Raw genomic sequence first — 18124 nt, 5'->3', positions numbered from 1 at the left:
GGGGACTGGGTGAAACGGGAGGAACATGTGCCCAAGCCCTGCCTGGCGCCGGGGGAGGGGGAACTCCCTCCAGACACGCCCCACGGGGGGGCCAGGACCCCTCCCATCACCGCGGGAGCCAGGGCCAAGGGGCCGTGCAATGCTCACACCTTTATTGATACAAATGTACAAGGACACATCTTACAGTAGGGAGCGCGGCCCCGCGGGTGGGGGGCAGGACGCCCAGGGAGGGGGGGCCCATGGGCGCCCCGGTCCAGTGTAATGCTGCGGGTGGCCCCGGGGGTACCGGCCGCCCGGCGAGGGGCTTTGTGGGGAGGTGGGGGGTACATGGCCACCGCCGCCACGGACAGCTACACAGGCTATGTACAGGATAAGTTAGGCGCGTGCCACGGGGCGGGCAGGGGTCTGTACAGGGGGACGTGGGCACCCACCCCGCTGGCTGAGCACCAGCTCCTCGGCAACACGGGGGGGCAAAGGGGGGCTCGCCCCAAGCCCCAGCTCCCCACGGGCTAAAGGCCACTTGCAGCCACGCTCGCCCCGGGTGCCGGAGGGGAGGGAGAAACGGAGAGCGCGGGGGCCGGGGAGGGGCGGGGGGCACGCGGGTCAGTGCTCACTGCTTCTTCTCACGGGTGGTGATGGTGACCAGCTGCTTGGCGGCCTTGGCGATGTCGTAGGCACACTGGATGACCTGCTGGGTCAGGAGCTGGTAGTCCACGGCGGCACCCGGCTCGGGGGGCACGGTCTTGCGGCACTCGCTCTGCAGCCGGTAGGCGCTGGCGTTGAGCAGCCGCAGGGAGCTCCGCACCGTCTCCAGCGCCGGTTTCTGCAGCGGGGCAGAGAAGCAGTGTCAGGATGTGTCAAGGGGGCATTGACAGTGCCTGGTAGGGACCCCGCACCCCTCCTACCTTGGGGAAGAGCGATGCCATCTCCGTCACAGCTGAGTGGATCTTCTCCGAGCAGGGCACAAAGCTGGAGACAAGCAGAGGGGGTGAGCGCAGGGAGAGGTGATGGCTCCCAACCATGGGGGTGGCAGGGATGGCCCCATGTGAACACGGCCCCTGGGAGCAGGCGGGTGGTCCAGAGGGACCCCGTGGCTGTGCCCCAGCCCTACCTGTCGTGCTTGGACTCCTGCGCTGCCCGCAGCAGCTCCTGGATGTTCTTGGTGACCTGCTCCGTTTTGAGGATGACGTCCTCTGTGCTGGGCAGCCCAGCGTCCAGCTCCCCGTCCAGCGGGTCCAGCTCGTGCGGGAAGTCCTCGTCCTTGCTCAGCTCCACAAACCGCTTCCCCTCCATGCTGCAGGGACCAACCAGGCCCTTGGGCTCAGCGCCAGCCCTGTGTTCCCACGTCCCCGGCGTAGTCCTCAGCCCTGGCACTCACCTGATCAGGGCCTCACCCGCCTGTGTGTTGTCGTAGTCGCTGTCGGTGCCACTGCCGTGCCGGTCCAGCTTGCTCTGGAGGGAAAAGGAGCAGCGTCAGGCCCTGCAGAGCCGTGCCCCCATGCAGGGCTGGGGTCCCCCCACCCCAGAAGCTTCCCCTCCACCCCCGGTACGTCACCATGTGCCGGGCACCATCAGGCGGGCAGGAGAGCAGCGGGGAGGATGGGGGAAAGGGCACCGAGGAGGCGGACGGACCTTTACGGATCTGGAGGGGGAAGAGAGGGGAAGTGGGTGCTGAACGGGGCACGGAAGGGTCCGGAGCCAACTCATGACGTGCAGGGGAGGACGAGCACAGGGGACACCACCGCCCTGCATGCAGGAACATCCTGTGGCCACCGTCCCACAGGGAAGTCCCCAGCCTGACCCGGGGGGTGCAGGGCGGTGCGGGGACGGGACGCCCCAGGAAAGCGCAGAGGCCACGTCCCGGGAGGGTGACGGCCACCATGTCCCATGCAGGAGCCGCCCCCACTGCGGCCCCCTTACCCGGTACACGCTGGCCGGGATGTGCATGGAGTACAGAGCCTCGTCCTCCACCTCCTGGTGACACACGAAAGGTTACGGCCCCATGGGGATGGACCCCAGCACCCTGTGGGGCCGGGGGGGCTGTTGCACCCCAAAAAACACCCACTTGCCCACCCCAGCACACTCACACCGGTGCCGAAGGGCTGCAGCCGCGTCACCAGCTCCTCCACCGGCTGCCCGAAGGGTTTCAGCGCCGAGCCCGGCTCATACATGGAGAAGGCCTGGCGGTCCCGGCGGTGCGGGGGGGCCGTGCCCGGGGGGTGTCCGTGCTCTGGCCGCTCGCTGGGGGCCGGGGTTGGGTGCGTGGGGCCCGTCTGCTGCCGGATCTGTGTGTTCTCTGCCTGCAGCTTGTGGATCTGCAGTGGTGGAGGGGGACGGAGGCATCAGCGGGGAGGGAGGGATACGCCAAGGGGGGTCCCGCCGGCCCCGCACCCACCTCGCGCTGCAGCCGGCGCAGCTCGTCGCTCAGGCTGTTGTTCACCTTCATCAGCTGCTGCACTTTGGCCTCGGAGGCGGCCAGAGCTTTCTTCACCTCCAGGTACTCCTGCAGCGTGATGGGGCCATCTGACAGGTCCGAGGAATCCATGCTCTGCGGGGAGAGGGGCTCAGCACCAGAATCCCAGAGCTGGGGGGGTCCAGGGTGGGGGTCTGGGGCGCACCCTGGCACGGTTGTTGCGGGAAGCGTTGCGCAGCAGCTCCTGGTCCGTGTCCTCGTCGGAGGCGACGCTGTCGTAGTCGTGCTGGTCGTCCAGGTCACTCTGGCTCCGCAGTGAGTAGTCGAGGGCGTCTGGGGGAGGGCAGAGGGGTGCTGAGCACAGGGCAGGGGGGGATGCTGAGCACAGGGCAGGGGGGGATGCTTGTCCCCCCCTCGCTGACCCTTATCTCTCACCTGTGGGGCTCAGCAGACTCTTCCCTTGCTGCCGGCGCTTGGCTTCCCCCAGGATGTCGATGAGCAAGGTGGCAAACTCCCTGGCGTTGAACCTGGCCAGCTTCTGCCGGCCCTGGGAGAGCGAGAGGGAAAGGGGGTGAGCAGGGGACTGGGTGCAAGGGGGGGGCGTCCCGGGTCCCGGGTGGAGGTTCACCTGGTTGCGCGTGGCCGAGTACTCGGGGTTGACCGGGAGGAAGGGGACAGCGCTGCGCTCTGTCACCAGCGTGCTGTGGTTCTGCGTCGTCAGCCAGACTGCGGGCAGGCACAGCTGTCAGAAGCCCGGGGGGCTGCAGGGGCCGGACCCCCCCGGGAGGGAGCGGGTTGCAGGGCCTGGGGCCGGCAGCGGAGCCGGCAGGACGCAGGCGCGGGCGCGGGGCCAACCTGCCGGGGCTGGGAGCCGAGCCCAACCCGGCTGACGGGAATCGCCTCCCCTGGCCGCCCCGTGGGGCTGGGATCCCCCCTGCGCCCCCCAGCCGGGACCCCTCACTCCTCGCCCTTTGGGGCACCAGCCCTGTGCCCCCCCAGCCAGTGCGGAGAGGGTTTGTCATGCCTGTCAGTGCCAACCCTGCCATGGAAATGGGGTGTCCCCCACCCCGCCACCCCCCCAGCCCAAGGGCACCCCTCTGGGCTAAGCCCCTGTCCCCGGGGGGTCCCAGCACCCACCTCCAGCAGCAGCCCAGCCCCGGCGCCCGCAGTGGTCCCTCACGCCGAGAAAAGCTCCCCAGCCAGAGGAATGAGGAAGGAGGGGCCTGCGGTCCCAGCGGACACGGCTCCAGATTGGGGGGGAGCTCCGGGCTCAGCCACGGCCCCGCTGGCTGCTCCTCCCCGCGCCGGGACGCCCAACCCAGCCTCAGCCCTGGGGGGCTGCACCCCGCGCCCCCCGCTCACCTGCGTCGTTCTCCCGGCGGTCCACCTCATCGTAGACATCCATGGCCAGCTCCTCGAAGAGACGGTTGCTGAGCTGCGGCGGGATGGGAGACAGCGTCAGGCAGGATGGGGGGAGCGGACGGGACCCCCTCAGCCCTGCCCGGCCCCCACTCACCGCCTGCAGCTTCTTCTTGGCTGCCTTGGCCAACTCCGAGAGGTCCAGGCTGGGGGTGCACAGGGAGGCAGGAGACACAAAGCGGGGGTTAATCCCAGCCCATCTCCACTGAATCGGTCCCCAGCTGCACCCCACCATGACAGGGACCCCTTCCCGGGCATGGGGGGCTTCACCAAATAGGGCTGGCAGGCAGGCACAGGGGAACAAGCTGGCAGGGGGACAGCAGGACCCCCCTCCCCGGGTGCCCCCGGGTGCCAGGCTGGGCTGAGCAGCCAGGGCTGCAGGGGGGGCCCGCGCCGGCGGCACAGGGTGGCCCCCGGAGCCGAGAGCCGAGCGGACAATACCTCTGTGCCATGCACTTTGGGCGCACCCTGCGCTCCGGAGAAGGCAGCGGAGGGAAGAACAGGATAAAGGTGGATGTTAAACGCGTGGGCACGTGGAACCCCCCCACCCCACCCCCTGGGGATGCTCCAGCGGCGGTCACAGGGAGGTGACCAGGGTCCCCTCCTCGGCCCAGCGGGGACACGGGACAGGGCAGCGGGGCCACGGGCGCCGGGCATTCACCTGTCGGCCATCTGCGGGATGATGTAGTGCCCGTTCTTGTGGTCTGCGCAAAGAGAGGGGAGGTGAGCGGGGCCCTGCGCACACCCAGGGCTGAGCCCACCGCCTCGGGACCCCCCCACTCACCCGGCTTCCTGCCGCAGAGGTAAAAGGCCAGTCGGTCGGTCAGCTCGTACTGGCACTCCACCAGTCGCTCCGCCAGCTCGTGCTGGGCTGCCTGCCTGTGAGAGGACGGGCAGGGGTGATGCCCACCCTCGTTGGGGGGCGCAGGGGTGACCCCCCCCTTTCCCACCCTCACCTGGCATAGTCGATGGGGGTCCGGCCGTTCACGTCGGGTGCCCCAGGGTCAGCGCCGTAGACCACCAGCAGCTCTGCCTGCAGGATCTGGCCCGCCTTGGCAGCCACGTGCAGCGGTGTGGTGCCCTTCTCCTGCGGGCACGGGCGGGCTCAGCCCCACAGCCTGCCCACGGGACAGGGCTCTGGGACCCCCCCCAAGCCCAGCACTGTCCCCAGGGACCCCCATGATCCCCACCGGCGCTCACCGGGTGGAAGAAGTTGGCCTGGGCGCCCAGCGAGAGCAGACGCAGGCAGGTCTCCAGGTTGCCCGTCCGCACACTCGAGTGCAATTGCTGAGGAAGGGAGAGGTGGGTAAGGGGGGGATCTGTCCCCACCACCAGTGGGGGTTCCCTGCACCCCTACCCACACCCCACCTTGCTGAGGTCCTTCGCAGTGACACCGTCGTCGTCCCGGCAGGGCAGCTTGTGGACGAAGGCCAGCATCTGGTACTTGGCGCGGATGAACTCCGACTTGGTGGGGCTGGTGGGGGTGGCAGGGGGTGAGGAGGGGGCGCCCGGCCAGCACAGAACCCCCTCCCCACGCCATGGGGGGCACTTACTGCACTTTGTCCTGGGGGTTTGCCTTCCGGCGCCCGCTCTGCACCTGGGCCGGATCCAGCAGCGAGTGCTCCCAGATGGAGTTTGCCCCATTGCTTGCCAAGGTGTGCACCATCTGTGGGGGGCAGGCAGGGCCTGGTGGGTGTTGGGGGTCCCTGTGTGTCCCCTCCCCTGTGTCCCCATGGGGTCAGCACCCACCTGGAGCAGGGTGGCAGGCCAGGGGCTGTGGCGAAGGTGCTTGACGATGGAGATGTGGCGGCCCAGGCTCCGATGGACGCTGCAGCACTCATCACAGATGAGCACCCCGCGGTTGATGGAGGCCCAGCCGGGGTCTGTGGGGTGGCATGGGGCTGTCACCGCCTGTCCCCGCTGCTGCGGCCCCCTCCCCACGCGGTCCCCTCCCCATCCACCCTGCTGCTGCTGGGGGGTGGGGGGGATGCGTTGCCACAGCAACCATTTCCCTGGTGATGGCGAGGGGCTCAGCCCATCGCCAGGGGAAACCCACAGGTTTCCCGTAGCAACCAGGCACCAGCCAAAAGCCGGGGGCAGGATTTGGCCTCCCCCATCAGGAGGGCGGCCGGTGGCAGGGACGATGCCAGCCCCGTGGCAGCACATCCTGAGCAGGGCACCGTGACCTGCTGCAGCACTCGCCGAGGCCATGCACCCCCTGAGCCCCGGGCTGGGCACTTGGGGGGGGCCCGGACGGGGTCAGCATGACCCCAGTGAGTGGGCACCCCCAGCCCGTTGGTTCCCACGTCTGCCGGTCACCAGTTCTGCAGTCTTGGCACCTACTCCACGCTGGCCCCACAGGGCACCCCAGCTCTCAGGGCAGGTGTCGCAGCCCCCGCCACGCTGCCATACACCCCCGGCCCCGGCTGCCGGCCCCGGCCCGACCGACTGGAGCCCTTTGTGTCCCTGCTGGGAACAAAGGGCCATTTGAGCGGCCGCGTCGGCCCTGCGCTGGCACTGGCCCCAGCACCCGCGGGGGCCCCGCTCCCAGCTGGGTGGCAGCCCCCCAACACCCGCACCCCAAAATGGGTCCTGGGGCCGGCCTGGTGTGGGTCCAGCCCCGCGGGGTGGCTGTGGGGCTGCAGTTGTCCCCAGCTGCAGCGAGGGCAGGATGCGGGGTCCCCCACTGGGTCACAGCCCCGTCCCATGACACACAGCCAGGCATGGCGCGGTGATGCCGAATCCTCCCCGGGCACTGCAGGGGAGCCTTGCCAGCCTCTGCCCAGCCCCACTGCCCCTTGTTTCTGTAGGTCCTACACAAACACCATGCTGCCCCACGGGAAGGGGGAGCCCCGAGCCTGGAGGGGCAGAGCCCAAGCTGGTGGCAGCACCGGCCGGCCGCAATGGCTCCGAGGGGGTGATGGTGGCCCCGCGACCCCGCAGAGGAAGGTGTGCGGGCGGCCCGGCCTCCCCCTGCTTCCTTCCTCCCCATGGGGTCCCAGCCCCCCTCCCCAAGCCCCCCACAGAGCCCTGGGGACCCTGTTTTGGGTGTCACTGAGCCCTCCAGTGCTGCAGTGCCCCAGGGCTGAGGTGGGGTGGCTGGGGGGAGTGGTGGCCCCCCCAGCCTGGCAACCCAGCACACACAGATGGCAGAGCCTTGGCAGCCGGCACGGCGGCATCTGTGCCTTCGCGTCCGCTGCCCACGGAGGCCGCCAGGAACAGGACGCTCTGAGCGGGGGGAGCGGGTCGGCAAGGCTGCCTGTGGCCCCGCAACCAGGCGGGTCTGGGGTACCCCCCGGGCAGCACCCCCTCCCGCTGCAGGGGCAGCCGGGACGCAGCGGGATGCAGGTGGACATGGTGGTGGCTCTGGGATGGGGACACCTCGAACCCTGGGAAGATCCCGGAGCCCAGGGGAGCTCTCGGCACCTCCGTCCTTTCACTGGGATGCAGGGTGATGCCAGGACCGCCAGCACTCATCCCCACACTGGTGAGGGGAGGGCTGGAGCCGGCTGGCGACCCCGCACGAGGCCAGTGGAGCGGGATTAAACCAAGGGTGCCCGGGCAGAGGGGCCGGGGCACCCCAGAGGCACCCCGCCACGCCAGGCCAGCCGGTGCATCCCTGGTGACGGCAAAGAGTGTTGCCGGCATGGTAGGAAACGGCCTCTGGACTTTATAACTCATTTCCTCACATGGCTGCCGGGTGATAAGAGATTGGAAGAAACTGGTTTCCATTTTCCCCGCCCTGGCCGGGAGCCTCGGCACCGCCCCGGGCACCCCTGCACCCACCAGCACCGGGGACGCGCCCGGAGGCAGGGCAGCCCCGCGCCCACGCGTGCCACTGCCTCTCCTGGCAGGATCCGGCCCTTGGCACATGGCCGGAATAATTTCGGCACAGCCTTGGCTCACGGGCAGCTTTTCGGGGCCGGCTTGGAGCAAGCCTTGATGCTGGGCCCCGTTCATTCATCGCCACGGGGTTGCTCAGGCTGGCCATGGGCAGGGTTTGGGGGTCCTGCCCTGCTGTGGACAGAGTTTGGGGGTCCAGCTCCACCGTGACGCCCACAGGCTCATGCCTGGCGTGGGGCCTGCGGGCACTGGCACTGCCAGGGACGGGAATCATCTTGCCCAGGCTCAGGCTCTGGCTTGCAGCACAGCTGCCTGCACCGCCGAGCCCACATCGGGCCAGCATGGGTGCTGGCAGCCGGGTGCGGGGGGCGCAGGAGGGTGTCCCCCCTCCATCCTGCCATTTGCAGGGTCCTCGGTGCTGCTGCCACCGACCAGCACATCCCTAGTCTGCACCAGCAGCCCCCAAGGGTGTGAGGGCTGTGGGTGGTGCACGGGGGGCATCGGGGGCACACTGGGTGCACCAGGGCAGCACTGAGGAAGGCACCGAGGCTCACCGGGGTCACATTTGGGGTGTACTGGGAGAATCCTGGGGGGAAAAGGGGGTGCACCAAGGAGGCCCCAGGGGGTGTGCACTGGGGGCACATCAGGGGGCTCCTGGGGGCAGAGCAGGGGACTCAGCGGGGGTCCCTGGGGCGTGCACCACAGGGTGCAGAGGAGACTCACCGCGGGGGTCCTGGGGCGCACCAGGGGGTGCGAAGAGACCTCGCTGTGGGGTGTAGGAGATGCGAAAGGGGTTCCCGGGAGCACACCAAGGGGTTGCACCCCGGGGTGCAGAGCGGGGTCACGGGGGTGTAATGGGGTGCACCACGGGGTGCAGAGGGGGGTGCCGGGGCCGTACCGGGGGGCACAAGGCAGGCTGCCGGGCAGGCTCCGGGGGCGCAGCACGAGGTGCGAAGGGCCCCCCCGGGGGGGCGCAGGCGGCTGGCGGGGGGATGGGGAGTAGCGGGGACGTACCGGGGGGGGCCGGGGCCGGTGCGGGGGGGGGCGGCCCTTACCTGGGGCGCTGCAGTCGGCGCACACCTCCGCCCGCGGCGCCTTCCGGGACATCCTCAGCGGCGAGGCGGGCCCGGGCCCGGGCCTCTGCGCCAGCGTGGGGCGGCGGCGCCCCCGGACCCGCCGGGGGGAGCGGGGGGCCGGGCGGCGGGGCGGGGGCGGCGGGGGCCCGGGGCCGCGGCGCGCCGGGGGCTGCCGGCTGCTCCCAGCGCCCGGCGGCTCCGCAGGAAGCGGCGCAGGCCCGGCCCCGGCGGAGGAGGGGCCGCACCGCCCCCGCCCCGCCACCGGCAGCACCGCCGCGACCGCCCCGCACCGGCACCGGCACCGCCCCGCACCGCGCCGGCACCGCGCCCGCACCGCTCCCGCACCAGCGCCTGCATCCGCACCCGCAGCGGCGCCCGCCCCCAGCACAGCCTGCTCCTGCGCCCGGTCCTGCTCCCGGTCCCAGCCCTGGACAGTCCCCGGTCCCGGTTCTGGGCATCCGCCCCCGGTGCTGGTTCCAACGCTCGGCACGCCCTGCCTGGTCCTGCGCAACCCAGCCTGCTCCTGGGCATCTCCCTGGTCCTGCTCCTGAGCATCCCCTTGATCCTGCTCCCGGTCCTGCTCCTGAATATCCCCTATTCCTGGCTTGGGGCATCTGCCTGTTCCTGGGCACCCCCTAGTCCTGATCGCAGCTCCAGTCCAGGACAATGCACTGGGGATGTGGGGGGTGGGTTATAGCCTCCTTGGGGTGTTCAGCAAGGGATTTTGGGATGCGTGGGGGGACTGGGGCCCATTTGGGGTCTGTTTCCCTCTCTGGGATCCCACAACCACTTGGAGCAGCTGGGGACACCCCAGTGTCACCATAGGGGCCCTGCAGGCAGCTGTGGAAGTCAGGCCCCGGTGGCATGGCCACCCCAGGCAGGAGCCACCAGATCGGGGTCGTATCCTGCACCCCACCACCTTGGACCAGGCTGTACGGCCTGCGCCACGGGTGACCTCACCACCGGTTGCCTGGGAGATGGCTCATGACGTCATGGGGCAGCAGGGCTGGCGGGGAGATGGGGGATGCTGTGTGGGGACCAGGGCTGGGGGATGCGACCACCACCACCTTCGTCATGGCTGAGTGGAGAAAAATAACAAGGGGGGTCCAACCCTCGGCAGTGGCCCCATGGCAGGGTGGGGGGCAGCAGGGTGGGGGGCCAGGAGCGTGGCGCCGGCGGGAGGCCGAGACGGCCGGCGGAGGCCCAGCCTCGCATTGTTCTCGGGCGGCAGCCGGAAAATGCGACGCCCGCCCCGGAGAAACGCAGGCGGAAAAGGAAACGGGGCTGGGGGCCTGCGCCTGCTGCTGGCCGGGGGGGGTGGGCTTGGGGACCCCCACCCGACCCCTGCCTGGACCCCGCCAGTCCCCCTTCGCCCCTGCTCCGTCTTGTGCCCGGACCTGCTGGCCCATGGCGGGAGCGGGGGTCAGCCGGGAGGGGGGAAATCAGCCTGGGGGGTGACTTGGAGGGGGTCTGAGTGCCAGCGGGGTGACCCTTTGCAGCCACCCCCGCTGAGTCGGGGGCCGCGGTGACAGAACGAGCAGTGCGGGGAGGCGGGGGGCGGCGAGGAGGAGGAGGAGGAGGAAGGGGGCGATGCCGGACAGGGCGACTACAAGTCCCATGAGGCCGGGCGGTGCGGGGGGGCGCGGGGGAAGCACCGGGCGGGAGGTGCCGTGCCCGCCCCGCCCCGCGCCCCCCCTGCCCCGCTCCGCCCCGCGCCGCGCCCGCCGCGCCGCTCCAGCATGCACGGAGGATGCTCGCGTCTTGCTCAGGCAGGAAGGGGCCGGAGGGCAGGTACCCGCTGCACTACCTCGTCTGGCACAACCGCGCCCGCGACCTGGACCGGGAGCTCAGCGCCAAGCAGGTGGGGTGGCGACGGGGGGGGCACCGCCGGTACGGCCCGGTTCGGCTCGGGGCTGATGCAATGCTGCCGGGATGCAGCCGGGCTTCTGCTCGGGACTGGGATGAGGATGGAGATGATGATAGGGATAGGGTGCCTTTCGGGTCTGGCATGGCTCTAGGGGTGTCGTGTGTCCCCCTGTGCTCCAGGACTGTGCCAGCTGCCCCCGGGGCTGGCACAGAGCGGTGGGTACCACCCGCGAGTCCCCTGCATCCACTGGCACACACAGCCCCAAGCATCCCTCCCCACGTGTCCCTGGCTCCCTGCTAGGCCTCCGTGGGCCCCCATCACCCCAACCCCTGTGCCACTTCTTGGGGTGCTTGCCAGCCCTGCTGGGGTGCAGCCCCCAGCTCCCCACCCTCAGGATGAGCCCCTCTCAGGGGAGACACAGGGCCCTGATGCTGCTGGGGTGCAGAACCCCAGCCCCTGGATGCCAAGCAGGTTCTCCACAGGGTAAGGGGACCCACCGTGCCCTTCAGCCTGGGAACCCCCCAAGCCAGCTGGTGACAGAGTGGGGCCATGGGCATGTCCCCAGGCAGGTTCCCAGCCTCCCTCTCCCCTGTGGCATTGCATTTCAGGTAATTAAAACCCAACCCCGAAGACACTGGAAACCGCAGGCACTGGAGGGAGGCTGACTGTGAGGCTGTGCCGAGCATCCCTGCTCCCCCAGCCCAGCTCCCGGCACCCTGGGGTGCTGAGGGCCATGCTGGATGGACCCCGGTGATGCATGAAAGGGGAGGGGGCCGCTGTGCCATGATGCTCCTGCTGGGATGCAGGCGATGGCTCCCGCCACACCCGCCTCCATTGTGGGGGCCAGCTCGGGGGGGCTGCACCAGCATCGCCCTGGCCCACCACCCCATTGCCAGTGGTTTTGTTTCCGTGGTAATTTGGGGTCATTTTTCCCAGGAGCCCGGCGCGGCACAGATCAAAGCTGGGTGCAGGCAGCAGCAGCGGCTCGGCGGGCGCGGGGAGATGCAAGGGCTGCGAGGGTGGCTCTGGCCCTGCTCGCCTGCAGAGGGGGTTTCAAACCCACCCCCAAGCCTGGCCAGTGGAGGGGCTCTGCCATGGCCCCCCATCGTCCCCACCACCATTTACGGGGTGAGAGCAAAGCCAGCCCTGCGTTCACACCAGGGATTCACGGGAGGGGGGCCATGGGTGCTGCAGGTCAGACCTCAGGGTAGGTGGGGGTTTGGAAGCAGGTGGGGGCCAGCCCAGGCTGAACCCCCCACCTTTGTCCAGGGCATCTGTGGATAAGGCTCAGCCTTTCTCCTGGCCAGAGCATCCCCCAGCAAGCAGGTCGGAGCTGATGCTGCGTGCTGCTGGGGACTGGGTATCCCCCTGCCCAGGGGGTCTGCCCTCCAGCCACCCCAGGGACCTGCATAGGGACAGTGGCACCCCACAGGGTCCCCCCGCCTCCACGTGCAGCTGTTTGGGGTTGGGAAGCACTGAGGCAGCTGGCAGCATTGCTCCTCTCTTTGTCCCCATAAGGGCCCTGTGTGGGTCATCCCTGAATTGTCAGCATGAGGTCGTTGTCCACACTTGTCTCCACCTGGGTGGTGAGGGCCAGCGGGTGCCTGTGGCAGGGACAGCGTGAGGACATGGCAAGCAGTGACATGGAGCTTGTTGTGCCAGGACACCCCACACCGCAGCCTGCCCCATCACGCATGGCAGGGACCTGGGGCCACCTCTGTGCACTGGCTCATGTCCCCTGCTGCTGCTCGGGAGCAGGTGCTGGGTTCGTGCCCACGCTGAGGTCCCCCACTCTGGTGACAACCCCGGCGGAGGGGCCGTGCTGTGCCATCCGCCTGCCTGGCACAGGAGGAGGAGCGGCTGAGCTGTGCTGCTGCGCTGAACTGCTGCCACCCCAAAACCATCCCCATTCCTGTCCCCATCCCCAGTGGCTGTCACAGCCCTAGGATGGGCAGCACTTGGAGCTCTGTGCCACAGCCCCCGAGCCGGAGCGATCCCAGCACCAGGGCGCCGGGATCAAGCTCTTGCTGGTGAAAACTGGGTCATGCCATGTCCCCCGGGGGTGGCTCCAGCGCTGTGTCCCCGGAGCGGGGACCCTCGTCCCGCATGGTGCTGGGGCAGGGCTGCGGCTGGGGAGCCCAGCCGAGCCTGCAGCACCCGTCCCCCGGCTGGGGGGTGATTGCTTTAATTAGAGTCATTTCATTAGTGCAATTAAGCAGCAGCAGTCGCTTAGAGAGTGTTAGAGCAGCATGCTGGTTCCCGGGGAACTGGGGGGTTGTTTTGCTCCAGCAGTGTGGGCAGCCTGGGGGGTCCTCCTGCCTGGGGAGCCCCTGAGGAGGAGGGACGTGGGGATGCCCACAGCCTGGGCAGGGATGGGGACATCCCTGGGGCAGAGAGACAGCAGGACATGCCCAAGAGAAAGACGAGGACTTGCTGTGGGCACCAGAGAGCTCACACGCCACCCCTGCCCAGCCCCAAACACCTCCAGGGTGTCCAGTCCCAACTGGCACCTTTAGGTGCTGCACCCCACATTTGTGCTCCCAGGAGCACACCCAAACTCATGCCCTGATTTGGGGTTTGTCCCCACTGCCTCCTGCCCTGGCAGCATCCACCTGCTCCTCTCTGGGCACAAGGATTCTGCTCTGGCTGGGTGCTGGGGATCAGAGGCTGAGCCCCCCCCTGCCACTTCATCGAGCCCGAAGCTGTAGCCCCATCCCTGGGTGCGATGCTGCACCTTGTGCGGGGAGCGGAACCCATGGGTGCTCGTGGCACCCACCATGGCTGGCGGCGGGCGAGGGATTCCTCGGGGCTGGCTGGGCGCCAGGCTCCGGGCTTGGCACAAACAATGGCAGCCCCAGCGTGCAGCTCCCCGGGGCCCGGGGATCCTCCAGCAGCCGCTCCGCTCACGCAGCCGCCCACCCCCGGCTCAGGCAGGGGAACACGTGCGCCCGCCGCAGCCCACGTCGTCGTCCGCCGCGCTCCCGGCCCCGGCGCAGGGGGGGCTGCCGGCAGCTGCTGCCTGGCAACTGGGCAGCAGCCCCCCCCACTTCAAATCCCTGAGGTGGGGGGTTTTCCCGAGCTTGCAGCTGCATTGAGCCGTGCGGAACTCCATGCGCTGCGCCAGGGGCATCCATGGCCCCCACTGCCCCTGCTCCGTGCTTGTGTGGTGGGTGCAGCCCAGCCTGACCGTGCCGAGCTGCGCTGGGCACTGGCAGCACCGCCGCACTCTCCTCCCCCTCCCCATGGGGCTGGCAGTGGCTGCGGGGAGCAGGGGGAGCTTTTTGGGGTGCGGTGCATGTGCATCTCGTGGGAAAGCACAGGGATGGGGATGTTCTCTGAGATACTGGCAAATGTTTGCTGCTTTCCCTGGCTGCTCCGTCTGGCAGCCTTGTGTCTGCAGGAGGGCGTGGGGGGCAAGGTCCGGCCGCCTGCACGTCCCCTGAGCCCCACGACCTCCCGGCAGGCCGACATTGAGCAGCTGGACCCTCGAGGACGCACCCCGCTGCACCTGGCCACCACGCTGGGCCACCTTGAGTGCGCCAGGGTGCTGCTGAAGCATGGCGCCGACGTGGGCAAGGAGAACCGCAGCGGCTGGACAGGTGAGGAGGGGGACTCACTGCCTTGGTCGGCCATCAGGCTGCCCTGGCATGGGCACGGGCATGGGCACGCTCAACCTGGTGCTGCAGCTCCCAAGAGACAGCTCTCACAGTGGTATATGCATGTGGCTCCTGTGCAGTGGCAGGCTGTGCCGTGCCACCCCCTGGTCACTGTTCCTCTCTGCCCTGCAGTCCTGCAGGAGGCTGTGAGCACCCGTGACCTGGAGCTGGTGCAGCTGGTCCTGCGCTACCGGGACTACCAGAGAGCCATCAAACGCCTGGCTGGGATCCCCATCCTGCTGGAGAAGCTGCGCAAGGTACCTCCCTCTGGAGGGGCCATCAGGACAGGAGGGGGGACCCCGGCCACAGGCTCCTCGTGACCCTGCCACGCTCTCCATAGGCCCAGGACTTCTACGTGGAGATGAAGTGGGAGTTCACCAGCTGGGGTAAGCTCAGGGCAGAGCGTGGCGGGGGGAGCAGGAGTTTCCTGCCAGAGCCTCCCGCATCTCTGGTGCTGCCCCCAGCCCCAGCATCCATCCCCATCTCCAGGATGGGGGACACCTGTCCTCTTGTTTCCCTACACCCCAAGCTTGCAGACCCCCCTCCTGCCAAGCTGCTGGGTTCCTGGGCACATCTCCCACCCGGCTCAGTGCTGGCAACCCCTCCGGGGTTGCAGGGTGGCCCCATCCCTGGCTGGGCTATCGGTGTCTCTCCCCAGTGCCACTGGTGTCCAAGATCTGCCCCAGCGACACCTACAAGGTGTGGAAGAGTGGCCAGAACCTGCGGGTGGACACCACGCTGCTGGGCTTTGACCATATGACGTGGCAGAGGGGCAACCGCAGCTTCGTATTTCGGGGACAAGGTGAGCTGGCACCCAGGTGTCCCCCCTTGCCGGGGAGCGCCAGGAGAGCCCCTTGGCACTGCAGCAGGGCTGGGTGACGTGGTGGGGACCGTGGTAGGTTGGATATCAGGAAAAATTTCTCACAGAAAGGGTTGTCAAGCACTGGAACAGGCTGCCCTGTGGTGGAGTCACCATCCCCGGAGGTGTTTAAAAGATGAAGAGATGAGGTTCTTAGGGACATGGGTTAGTGCCAGAGTTAGGTTATGGTTTTACTCGATCTTGAGGGTCTCTTCCAAGCAAAAGGATTCTGTGATTCTATGTGGTTGTCCCCGCGTACTCTGACCTCCCCCTTCCCCCAGACACCAGTGCGGTGGTGATGGAGATTGACCACGACCGGAGGGTGGTCTACTCGGAGACCCTGGCCCTGGCTGGCCACGACCAGGAGGTGCTGCTGGCTGCTGTGCAGCCCACTGAGGAGCAGGTGATGGGGCGGCTGACGGCCCCCGTCGTCACCACCCAGCTCGACACCAAGAACATTGCCTTCGAGAGGTGGGCTGGGGGCAGCACCAAGACCACCTTCCCCACCTGCAGTGATGTGCAGCCTCCCAGGGTCCTCAGACCCTGGGCTGTTCAAATGAGACCATCGTGCTGCTTTGTGTCACCCCAGGAACAAGTCTGGGATCCTGGGCTGGAGAAGTGAAAAGACTGAAATGGTGAATGGGTACGAGGCCAAGGTGAGGGGCAGTGGGATTTGAGCCTCCTGGGGGAGTTACAGCTGGTTGGGGGGGATATCCATCTCTGGTGGCATCCATCCCTGGTGTTTCCCCTCCTCGGCCAGGTCTATGGTGCGTCCAACGTGGAGCTGATCACGCGGACGCGGACTGAGCACCTCTCAGACCAGCACAAGGGCAAGAGCAAAGGTGGAGCCAGCAGGGGCTGCGGGGGCAGCGGGCTGCACCGGCTCCGGTCCTTACCCCCTCCTCTCCCACAGGCAGCAAGACCCCCCTGCAATCCTTCCTGGGCATCGCCGAGCAGCACGTGGGGCCCAACAATGGGGTGAGTGTTCTGGGGGTCACGGTGGGTGGGGGGGCCCATGGCCAGACCCCCCTGTTACCCCGCCGAGGTGTCCCGCAGACGCTGATCACACAGACTCTGAGCCACGCCAACCCCACCGCCATCACCCCGGAGGAGTACTTCAACCCCAACTTTGAGCTGGGCAACAGGGACATGGGGCGACCCATGGAGCTCACCACCAAGACACAGAAGTGAGGGGGGAAGGAGCAGATTGGGGGACCCCCCCTTGTTGTCCCCCACCCGGGGGTGCAGGCAGGGGTCCCCAGCCCGGCGCCTGTCCCCGGCAGGTTCAAGGCAAAGCTGTGGCTGTGCGAGGACCACCCGCTGTCCCTCTGCGAGCAGGTTGCCCCCATCATCGACCTCATGGCAATAAGCAACGCGCTCTTCGCCAAACTGCGGGACTTCATCACCCTGCGCCTCCCACCCGGCTTCCCTGTCAAGATTGGTACGGAGAGGGGGTGTCTTTGCTGGCGGCGTGGGTAGTGCAGCCAGCTTCCCTCCCTGCTTTTTTTTTTTTCCGTTTCGTACAGAAATCCCTATCTTCCACATCCTCAATGCCCGCATCACCTTCGGAAACCTCAACGGGTGCGATGAGCCCGTCAGCTCCCTGCGGCACAGCCCCAGCAGCGAGGCGCCCTCACCCAGCAGCGACTCCTCCAGCGTCAGCAGCTCCAGCTCCCTGAGTATGTGCTGTGGGGGGGACATAGCTGGCGGGCTCGGGGGACACCAGCCATGCCGATGCCCGTCATCTCCCCGCAGCCTCGTGCCGGGCGTGCGAGATGGACCCGGCGCTGTTCGAGGTGCCGCGGGGGTACAGCGTGGTGGGCACCCACCAGGACGCCCTTCGGGAGGACGAGGACGACCTGCTGCAGTTTGCCATCCAGCAGAGCCTGCTGGAAGCGGGCAGCGAGTACGACCAGGTGGGCACTGCCACCCCCCCGCCTCCTCCTGGCCCCCTCCCCGCCGGGGACCCACTGCCCACCCTGTCCTGGTGCTGTCCCAGGATGCTCACCCCACCTTGCCCCGTCCCTGCATCCCGCGGTGCAGGGGCAGAGCTCATGGCAGGGGTGTAGGTTTTGGGTTGCTGGGGGGCGATGCCACCCTCCGAGCACCCCTCTGCCACCGGCCACAGGTCACCATTTGGGAAGCGCTGACCAACAGCAAACCGGGCACCCACCCCATGTCGCACGAGAGCCGCCGAGGAGACAGGTTGGTAAGGTCCGGCCAGCCCCCCCGGGGGAAGTGGGAGCGGGTGCTGGTCCCGCAGGGACCCCCGCTGAGACCCTGCCGCCCCCCAGGACCCCCCAGCACACGGTGGCCCCCCAGCCCCCTGTCAGCCCGGCCCCGGGCGGGGGTGGCGGGGGGCCCAGCACCCTGTTCCCCAGCTACGCGGAGCAGCTGCGCTTGGCCATGGCGCTGTCGGCGCGGGAGCAGGAGGAGGCCGAGCGCCGGACGCGCCAGGAGGAAGAGGAGCTGCAGCGGATCCTGCAGCTCTCGCTGACGGAGAAGTGACCCCTCACCCCCACTGAGCCCCCCCCAACCCCAATGGGGATGAGGATGTGGCTGGTGCTGTGTATGGGGGCACGGAGCGGGGTGGGGGGAGCCAGCCCAAGCACTGTGGAGGGGAGTTGGGAACGGGGGTGGTGCAGGATTTGGCCCTGGCGTGGGGGAGATCATCCCCATAGCTGGGCTGGAACTGGGGTGCAGGGGGGGACACACACCCAGCAGCAGGACAGGGTGGGTGTGGGTGTCAGCCCTGCAGCCAGGGTGGCAGGAACCGGGGGGGGGCAACCCCACAGACTGTACTGCCCCCCTGGAATAGCCCTAGCCCCTCCAAATGCCCTGTGGGGTGCTGCTCGGCCCCTCGCACCGGGAAGGCAGTGGGGGGCACATCCTGCCCCAGATGGGGGGGCTGCCAGCTGTGTGGGGTCCCGGGGTGCCCCCAGAGCTGGGGGGCTCCAGCCAGCCCCCTGAGCCCCCTGCCCAGGCGCTACC

The 18124-nt window shown here is 68.7% G+C and overlaps 2 protein-coding genes across 8 annotated transcripts; one reads left to right on the top strand and one right to left on the bottom strand.

The window, feature by feature from the left end:
- Positions 1 to 137: 137 nt before the first annotated feature.
- On the bottom strand, positions 138 to 8831 carry GIT1 (GIT ArfGAP 1). 7 transcript variants are annotated; one of them, XM_065646856.1, is made up of 22 exons: positions 8731 to 8831; positions 5582 to 5715; positions 5386 to 5498; positions 5201 to 5306; positions 5033 to 5119; positions 4789 to 4919; positions 4617 to 4711; positions 4494 to 4536; positions 4274 to 4300; positions 3930 to 3978; positions 3776 to 3848; positions 3042 to 3139; positions 2849 to 2960; positions 2619 to 2767; positions 2396 to 2548; positions 2088 to 2315; positions 1921 to 1974; positions 1556 to 1642; positions 1379 to 1452; positions 1112 to 1294; positions 906 to 969; positions 138 to 823 (listed from the first exon to the last, which is right to left on the bottom strand). In XM_065646856.1, the coding sequence occupies exons 1-22, from the start codon at positions 8780 to 8782 to the stop codon at positions 611 to 613; spliced, it is 2325 nt and encodes a 774-aa protein (XP_065502928.1). In that variant the 5' UTR covers positions 8783 to 8831; the 3' UTR covers positions 138 to 610. The 7 variants fall into 7 exon arrangements, with proteins under 7 accessions (XP_065502928.1, XP_065502929.1, XP_065502932.1 ...); XM_065646857.1 differs by having other exon boundaries at positions 2619 to 2746; XM_065646860.1 differs by lacking the exon at positions 1921 to 1974.
- A 1507-nt stretch (positions 8832 to 10338) lies between these two features.
- On the top strand, positions 10339 to 17699 carry ANKRD13B (ankyrin repeat domain 13B). Its single transcript, XM_065647093.1, is given in 16 exon segments — positions 10339 to 10454; positions 10456 to 10612; positions 14082 to 14217; positions 14407 to 14531; positions 14615 to 14660; positions 14933 to 15076; positions 15415 to 15604; positions 15723 to 15789; positions 15894 to 15975; positions 16047 to 16111; positions 16190 to 16320; positions 16417 to 16574; positions 16660 to 16812; positions 16889 to 17049; positions 17262 to 17361; positions 17364 to 17699. Coding segments are annotated over 16 exon segments (2106 nt in total). The 5' UTR covers positions 10339 to 10341; the 3' UTR covers positions 17642 to 17699.
- Positions 17700 to 18124: the final 425 nt, after the last annotated feature.

This window comes from Caloenas nicobarica, chromosome 17 (genome assembly GCF_036013445.1).
Source record: "Caloenas nicobarica isolate bCalNic1 chromosome 17, bCalNic1.hap1, whole genome shotgun sequence".
Classification (NCBI taxonomy): domain Eukaryota; kingdom Metazoa; phylum Chordata; class Aves; order Columbiformes; family Columbidae; genus Caloenas; species Caloenas nicobarica.
Note: the sequence above shows the minus strand (reverse complement) of the source record. Positions and strands in the feature narration are given on the sequence as shown.